The sequence below is a fragment of the Ctenopharyngodon idella genome, chromosome 14 (genome assembly GCF_019924925.1).
Source record: "Ctenopharyngodon idella isolate HZGC_01 chromosome 14, HZGC01, whole genome shotgun sequence".
NCBI lineage: Eukaryota > Metazoa > Chordata > Actinopteri > Cypriniformes > Xenocyprididae > Ctenopharyngodon > Ctenopharyngodon idella.
The window spans coordinates 30,265,077-30,274,215 of NC_067233.1; the positions used below are offsets into that span (position 1 = coordinate 30,265,077).

Genomic DNA, 9,139 nt, shown 5'->3' on the forward strand with positions numbered 1-9,139 from the left:
AATATCACCAAACAGATTATCTCAATCCTGGTGGCGGTACACAACACAGTAATCTGTTTATCTCCCATTGCGGGGGTTACTATCATCAAACACAATGTATATAATGTATTACTTCACACTGGCCAGTACTCTCCAGACAAGTACGCATTGGTGCTTCAGCAGAGTGTTGGAGCACAACATTTGCTTTAGACACATTGAAACCTCATTAAATATTTGGAGTCTTTTCAGAAGTAAAGCCACTAGTCAGTAAAAAGCCTCATACATTTGTCTCCAGCGGCAGATACTCAGAGCAGAGTACAGTGATTAAGAGTTCTGGTTTCAATGCTTTATCACTGATGGAAATGTCAAGCATATCCTCCTGTAGTTTACAGACTGCTGATGCCGTTGCTTTCCACTACATTTACTTTGCACTGCATATCTGAGATATTGTAATATAGCAGAATTCATGATGCTTTAGGGGCTAAAACCATGAGCAGAATACTCAGATGACGACTCGGGCAATTATAGAATACTAGAAATTGTTCTCTTTTTTCCTTTTGCCACAGGATGTGATATCATCCCTGCAGGATCGCCTCTCTCTACGCTACATTGAGCATTTTGCTTTGGTGCTGGAGTCCGGTGGACTGGCCCAGAATCAGAGGCTGCATCTGCTCCAGGAAAACCAGCCACTGTCTCATGTGAGTAAATGCCACCCAAAAACCAATGACTGATGCATTACCTTCATTCTGAAGTTCAAAGGGTTTAAAATCAATCCTTAAATGTGGGGTACAAAGTACACCATCTTCATATGGCAAGTTGCAACAAACATGTTATTAAGAACTGGGAAAACCTAAATTACATGACGATGAAGTAAACTTTGTATGACTGCCAACCTTAATATAACCTTAATAACATAACCTTACTTCCATAAGGAATGGAATGTGACAATTTACTACTGGAATGTTTGTTAGTGCTGTATTTCAAAGGTGTATTTTGTTCTATATTTTCAGGTAGTTCACAGGACCTACTTCCAAGGAATGAAGTGTCTTTTCCGTATTTGCTTCTTCCCAAAGGACCCTGCTGATTTACTGAGGAGAGACCCTGCTGCATTTGAGTACCTCTATATACAGGTAGATTTAGTCATGAGTCAAGAAACGAATGTTCACATGGGTAGTCTAATACTAGTATAAAGCTTCTTGATCTATTGTTTGTTCTGAATTCCCACAGAGCCGCAATGACGTCATTAAAGAGCGATATGGAATGGACTGGAAGTCCGATGTCACACTTAGGTTGGCAGCCCTTCACATCTACATCACTGTGTCAATTGCGAGACCCAATCAGAAGATTTCTCTAAAGCACGTTGAGTAAGTCATGCATGAATGCCTAAAAAAGGGGAATTGTTATTTTTTTATATTAAATCTTGATCCTTACTTTGATATAAATATGTTATGACTTAAGGATACACATTTTAATTTGAACCAACGGAAGTTAATGTGTGTGTCAAAAATGGAAAGTTCTCTGTATTTGCCTTTATGTGTGTTTTTTATTGCAACATTTTGAACAATGACAGAATTTTTGTGCCGAACATTCATGTTGGTGTGAACAGGCCTTAGCCTTCACATTCAATTTTGTACAAACATGTCTATATGGTAACCATAGGCCGCATATAGTTTTACCCAAAATAAGCTGTTTTCCACCAGTGGCAGATGACACTGATAAAACCATCAAAATGCACTATAAGCTCTTGCTGGTTGCATGCTTTAATCCTGCATCATTTTCTTTAGGAAAGAATGGGGATTGGAACCTTTCCTTCCTTTGACTCTGTTGCCAACCGTCAAGGAGAAAAACGTCTGCAAGAGTCTCTCACAGCTGTTGAAGACATATCAGCATCCTCCACCAGCTGGTAACAAGGTATATCTGGCAACTAAGAATATTTGGGTTAAATAAATCTGAAATAGAGGTCTTTCAAATGACTTAAGAAACATGTGACAAAGAAACCATTTATCTCATCTAATGCAGAATGTTGTTTTTTGCATTTGTGTATGAATTTTATGCCCTAAACGCATATCTGATATGTAATATTGGAATAGAAATATGCTGTGTGCAATTCATTTCTCCATACTGATCATTTATGGCCAAAGCACACCTTATAGCAGCAAAACATTGCCCTCTGCTGGCTAGAATATCACCTTCTATGCACTTGCACAACTCAACAGTTTTATTTTCTCTTTATCCATGCAGGTTTCTCCTCTTCAAGGAAAACTACAATATATGCGTGTCTTGAATGACCTCCCACCATTTGGAGGCTTCTTGTTTCACACAGTTGGCTTGGTAACATGAATCTGACATAGCTTCTCAACCAATAATCAAGACTATACAAATAATCATTACATTTTTGCTTTAGAAAAATGTTTTAATATCTCATTAGCTGTCCTTCTCATTAAATTTCTCATTATTTTCTTTTTCTATTGAAAGGATGAGAAGCAGTCAGCCACTACATTGTTGGTTGGGCCGAGACATGGTATCAGTCATGTTATTGACCTGAAGAACAACCTAACAACTGTCTTAGCAGAGTTCAGCCGCGTGGCCAAGGTCCAGCTCTTTAGAGAGCATCATGGGGTAGCCCGTGTTGAAGTAGTTATTCTGGAAGCAAAGGTGTGAAAAATGCAGAAATAAAAAAAAAAAGAATGAATTTATATTATAGTTTTAACCCTATGACAGTTTTGTGTGTGAGAAACAGCATTGCAATATATAACATTCTAAAATGTAATGCTATACTAATATCTGTTTCCATACTAATTATTGTAGCCCTTGGTCTTGTTAATGGAGTGGCCAGATGCATCAAACTTTGCCTGTTTGATCTCTGGCTATTACAAGCTATTTGTGGACCCTAAAAGGACAATCTACTGCAGGATACCTGGTCAGCCTTATATGATCAAGGCAGGTATGTTAGAAATGTTATTGCTGCAATTTCATTAAAATACAAAAAGTCATTGCATATCATTTTCTGACCGTGCATTTGCTTTGCTTTTCATCTTTCAATGACAAGTGGAACTAAAATATGTTGTGTTACATATGCAGTTTGGGACATGTCAAAGCAAAAAGATGTAATAATGGTGAGAACATGTCCTAATGGCATCTAAAATATACGCTTGTCATTTACTTTTTAAAATAGTGAGAAAAATCAGTCAATCAATTAATCATGACATGAATTCATCAGGTTGCTCCCAAAAAGAATTTGTGATTATTATAAGGATTTATCATGGCAATCATTCATAATTCCAGCTTGACCCCTTCATCTTCTTGAGCTCTCCATCTTCATCTTGAGTCAGTTTATGTGAGTGTAATGGAAATGCTGATCTAGATATATTCATATATCTGGACGTTGAATTTATATTGCATCGTATTACTAAACCATGTATTGGATGTTCGCATCTCCTGTGGTCTGCCAAAAAGAAAGATCACAGCAAATCATCACATCCCACAAGGCTTTTTTCCATCTCTGAGAACTCTATTCAACAGATTCACCTTTGTCATCTGGACTCATTCCCATCCATCATGTTTTCTACTCGTTCAACCACTCAGACAGTTCTGTCATTTAGATTCCAGAAGCACCCATGCCCAATTCCGCTCTGGAGCCACTGTGTTAAGTGGAAGTCGTCGCGAAGAGAGAGAGGGGTCATCCAGAGAGGCAACACAGAAGACATCAGCATCACCCATATCTCAGCACCTTGGCTTGTGTCACATCCATTTGAAAGAACAACAACAGATGCAAGAGCTTCAGATACAAGCAGAACAGGAGCTTGACATTAATGAGAACCTTATCTCGCAGGTACAGAGTCGCTCACGCACAAAGTCTGACCCCACTCTAAAGAGCACTGAATCCGTGGCTGAACAAGACGGTCCCACTGATGACAGTTCAAGCTTCAGGAACAGATCGAAAACAATGGAGCCTACACAGAGGTTTTTCTGTGACTCCTGCAAGGCAAAACTCCAAGCTGAAGGTTTAATCTCAGACACTGGGGAGGCTGGAAGACTCATTTTGCAGCAGTGTACAAATGCATGTGCTTCACGTGAAGGAGGTGCTGTTGATCTCATTGCCTTACCACTACCTGGGAATGAGGAAGATGAAGAGATGGATGATGGAGTAGGAAAGTTGCAGCCTCCCCCTCCTGCCATAGCAGCACCACCCCCAGGGTTTCGTGATAACAGCTCTGATGAAGACGACCCAAAAAAGGGTCGGAAAGGAATCAAAGCCTCTGCTGCTGTGGCAGAGGGTCAAGAGGAAGTTCCCGTAACACTGATTGATAATGTGACCACTAGGACAGTTCAAGACCATGCTCAGGAGTTAGATGATGCATTAGTGTCCACCCTCCAGGCACTGGAAGCACTAGCTGCATCGGAGGATTACCCACACCATCACCAGCAGACACCACAGACAGCAGGTGGACATATGTACTTTTAAAAGTGCTGGTTCTTTAACGTGTCTATGAGTAAATTAGTCTTTTGAAAGTAAAGCAATTTGTAAAATCATAAATATTAATTTAAAATTAGTGGTTTGTGCACTTATTTTGACAAATTATATTCAAATTACAGTAGCCTGACATATGAACTTAGACTGTCCCAAAACAAGTATTAATGCAGTTTTACTTAGTCCTTAACAACAAAACAACAAAGAGGAGTTGTACATTAACAACATTTTAGATTAGTCTGATATTTAATTTTTAGTTAGAACATGTATTTTGTCTCTGTAATTTTGCTCATGGAGTGAAAAGAGCTTACGTGATTTCTTACAAGCATGGTTGTGTTTTGTTTCTGTTCCCTTACAGGGTTGATTGTGCTTGCTGCCATAACCCCTGAATCATCCCTAGACTCTGGACATGAGACAAATTCATCAGAGCTTACTGATGTGTCTGAGATGGTGTCTGCCATGAAGCAGCATCAGAACCAGGCATATCTATTTGCCCACCACATCAACAAAGAGCGACTTTTCAGTCGACGAGACTTCCCTTTGTCAATCCCTGGCTGTACAACACAAGCAATTGGGGGAGGGGCTTTTTCAATGAGTCAGATTCGTGGTGGGTGTCCACCAAAGCCTGTGATCTTAAGTAAGACTCTGCCCTTGAAAGTATGTCCCAGTCAAGAAATTGGTCCCTCTGACAACTCTGTGGAGCAGGGGAAGAGCCAAGAAGGAAAAAGTGAAAAGGATATAGAACAATCAGAAAAATGCCCTGTCAAAGAGTGCGTGGAAGAGTCTGAGCACCAGACATCTGAAAAACTTAAAGCATCAGAACAAGTTTGTCCTCCCCAAGTCAACACAGATCAATTGCCTCTTGCTAATGAAGAAAAACCAAGCTCCATTACCTCAGAAGGTGTCCAGGAAAAAGATTCTGGTACAGTCACCCTAGAAACTACCAGTATAGCCTTACCTGTTCTCTTGCCTGTGGATAGAACTGCATCTGCAAAAATTTGTTCAACAAATGTGTGCCAAGATGCCGAGAATGCCTCAAGTGAGACCACTAAGCCTTCAAGTTCAAAGGTCCTTCTGCCAGCTGCTGACTTGTTCTGCACATGTCCAGTAAGACCAGAGCCTGGTCCACAGGTGCGTCTGAAAGATCAACAGGCCCCAAAAGTGGTAGTCTTTCACTCATCGTCTCCCACAGATGATGAACATCTCCGTGCTAAAGGACTTCAGTTAGCTAGCAACATAGAGAACACAGTGAAGACACCTGATGCAAGCTTGGTGAAGCCCAGCACCCTGCCTCCTACTAAGTACTCACCAGTTATGCCTGTTAAAGTAGAACGGAAAGAGATTTCAGAGGCAAAAGCAGAGAACTCCCAGAGTAAAGCCCCTGTGGAACCACAGAAAGCTGCTAAAAGTCTGCCTGTTCTGGTAGACCCAACACACATCTTAGGTTGTGTGGAAAAGGGTGCGACTATCCCAGGAGCCGAGTACAAGAAACAGACAAATAAAGCCAAATCCCAGCGTAGTACTCCATTCCTGAGTTTTAGGAACTTAATTTCAGCCACTTTCCCAGCACGTTTGCGCAGAGAGACAGATGAGCGTCGTGCACAGCTTCAAAAAGTCAGGCAGTACGAGCTAGAGTTCCTGGAGGAGCTTCTAAAACCTAAAACATCACAAGGAGAGTTCATTTCACAGGGATCCTCTCCTGTTCCCTCATTTACCCCATGTGCCTGCCAACTGCGCACAAGTCCTGTACAGAAAGTTCCTGGGATCTCACGAGAACAGCGACGCAGCTGCGATTGTAAAAGAATGTGCCGCGGAATGCGTCTCCCAGATACAGCGGTTGGTTCTGCAACAGATCAGAGAGGAAGAGAGAGGGCAATCTCTAAAACACCCCCAGCTATTCCAAAGTCCCCACATGCTCAAGGAGAATTACGGAAACCTCAGACTTTGGAAATCAAAACCACTCGAATCCGCTCCACAAGCCTTGAGTCTAGGGAACCCAGAGATACACCATCATGCTTGCCTACGTGCACCACCCATTCAGAATGCATGGGTGCGCCACAATATAAAAAGCTACAAAGGAGATATAGTATTGGGGAGATCGATAATAATGGCAGCACCCCCCTGTATGCTGAGGTTAAAACTACAAAAGCAAAGAGCCTTGAGAAAGAAATGGAAAGAGTCAGGGCCACTGGACTTAGACTTCCGACTCCAGTGGAACCTGTACATACTAAAGATGGGGATGCAAAGAAGAAAGGGATATTTTTTATTCAGGGAGAAGAGCTACTTCAGGAAAGTCGTGAGGGTACTGCTGAGGTTTTAGGGTTGCCAAGTGAGGATATCGAGGACAGAGAAAAATGTTGCTCCTTCTGCTTCTGTTATCGCAAATGTGAAGCTGCTGATGAGAGCAGTGAAAAAGATGAACTGTCTTATTCCATCCCCTTGCAGGTCTTGCCCGGAATGCATCTAGATTCAAGGGCAATGCCAGTAGTCAGCAAAACTCTTCAGGTACTTGATGCAGAGGATTGCAGTGGGGAGGAGGAGGAGGAGGAGGAAGAGGAGCCACAAACACAGAGGATTGATCTGCGGGCATGCGGGAACCTGGAAACTAGCTTGGCAAGAGTACAATCCTTGCAGGGCAAAACATTCTCGCTACCTGATGGATTCCTAAATGCACAACTTGATGCCAATGAGCTGCTCTCAATTTTAAGGCAGTGTGCCAATAGTCCCCAAATAGAGGGGGAACCTCGTATACCCCCCGCAAGACTGGCAGAGTACAAGCAAGAACTTGCAGTCCGTTTTAAAGAGTTCAGGGCATCATGTAGACGAGTGGCAAGTGTTGAGAAAAGTCCCTCACGAATGCTAAGTGCTGTCACAGCTAGCTTCCAGGTGCTGTGTAATCTTACTCATACATTCATTCGGCTGGTCAGGGGTGTACGATCTGAAACTCAAAAACTACAGCTTTTACGTAAGGTAGAGGAGGTAGCTGTCAATTACACCCTTCTTCTTCGGGCTGCTGAAGAGGCAATGGGACATTCTAGTAGCCTCCCCAATAAGAGTGCAAGTCCGCAGCTCCATACATCCACTAACATGGGCTCTCTTAATCGCTCTATCAAAACCTTGCCCAGCAAGTAATGACTCATTCACACGAGACTGTGGGGCAGGCCAGAAAGACAACTGCTCAACTCTCTGGCAGGACTCTCTTCGGATCATTCATTGGTTTACATTTTTACTCGCCTTTCTGTTCACTGCCTGCTAAATTCCATAATTACATAACTATCTACTGTTATATGTTTATGAAGGTTGTGCCAACTTGCACTCACAAAGGATCTTTGACATTATATGTGCACAGAATTGAGGGGAAAAAAAAATACAACTGATCCTGTGCATTATGGGTGATCAACAGGGCTGTTCACTCTCATGTCCTTACAGGAAGGGTACTGTGAAAAGGACTTAGTTTTTGTATGTTTAGTTGTTCCTATATCTAAATCACAAAATGACCTTGGGAAGGGCTGGTGGGAATAGGGCCTTAGTTATTTTGTGTCATAAAAATGGTTTCTATAATATATTATGGGGAAAATTATATTATCATTATTGCAATTACAATTACTGTAGACATTAAAGCTACATAATCTTAAAAAAAAAAAAAAAAGAAAAAGAAAATTTAATGGTAACAGATTTTGTAAATTAGGTAGAGAGAGAAATGGTAATTTGGTAATGTGCTTGCTATTCAATTTTGTTTGTTGTGACATGAAATACTCCCTTTTCACAATATCACATTCACAATGTCTGGATTTGTATCTCTGCAAAGGTCTGAATCGACACTTTTTTAATGAATATTTATGAACACAAGAGCCCACTAACAAGATAGTGGAAGGAAACACCTGCCCAGGGTAGACAATGTAGCAGATTCAAATTCACCGGAATATTAATTAATAGGATACAATGGTTGATCTGAGACCAAGATGAAAAAGGGCGTTCCTGTTTTCTAATGCACAAAAAAATAAATAAATCCTTTTCACTCTCACACCCACATACTCATCCAGCTCTATACCTCATACATGTAGAGGCAAAAAGTGGCTTTTTTTTTTTTTTTTTGTATTGGAGTGGGCTGGGTTCTTGATAGCCTCATAATTTTGTGCAATCACTAAAAAAAAGCTTGTATATAAAATAAAAAAAACATTTTGTTTTCACATATAGCCTATACAAGTACACAGATAACCAATGTTTCACAATATTTTTTTTTTTAATATTGCTTTAATGTTTTTCTTCTGTCCCGTAATTTGAAATGTCTTATATGTAGAAAACTTTATTTTTTCATTTTCATGTGATGTCACCCATTGTGCACTCCTGAGAACATAAACACCCCCTCCCCCTCACCCCCACCCACATACACACACACAGAATAGTTTTATATGTATTTTAATAAAACCAACTGCTGTCTTATGTCTGAAAACTTTTCTGTCTCCTCTTCCAATCTGAGATATAAATGGTAAATTACGGTCTTATAATCCATATAAGGCTCTACTGTGAAGTTTAAACAATTAACATCCCATTGTTCTGGTGTCTTGCATGTTATTTCTTCTTTAAAATATAATTGAATGAAGTGGGCTCTGTCAAGCCAGCAACTTAAGGACTGTTTAATGCTGGATTTAGATTAACTTGTATCATTAAAAGTTCAACAATAGTACA

At 40.7% G+C, this 9,139-nt stretch overlaps 1 protein-coding gene across 4 annotated transcripts in view; it reads left to right on the forward strand.

The window, feature by feature from the left end:
• Window positions 1–8,893, forward strand: part of frmpd3 (FERM and PDZ domain containing 3) — a 166,671-nt gene extending 157,778 nt beyond the window's left edge. For 2 of the 4 annotated variants that reach the window (XM_051860800.1, XM_051860801.1), the window contains 9 exons: window positions 546–677; window positions 990–1,109; window positions 1,207–1,343; window positions 1,764–1,890; window positions 2,221–2,310; window positions 2,455–2,634; window positions 2,788–2,923; window positions 3,582–4,424; window positions 4,809–8,893. In XM_051860800.1, the coding sequence (XP_051716760.1) occupies window positions 546–677; window positions 990–1,109; window positions 1,207–1,343; window positions 1,764–1,890; window positions 2,221–2,310; window positions 2,455–2,634; window positions 2,788–2,923; window positions 3,582–4,424; window positions 4,809–7,582 (4,539 nt within the window). In that variant the 3' untranslated portion in view covers window positions 7,583–8,893. The other 2 variants (XM_051860802.1, XM_051860803.1) reach the window with 2 other exon arrangements.
• The last annotated feature ends 246 nt before the right edge of the window (window positions 8,894–9,139 follow it).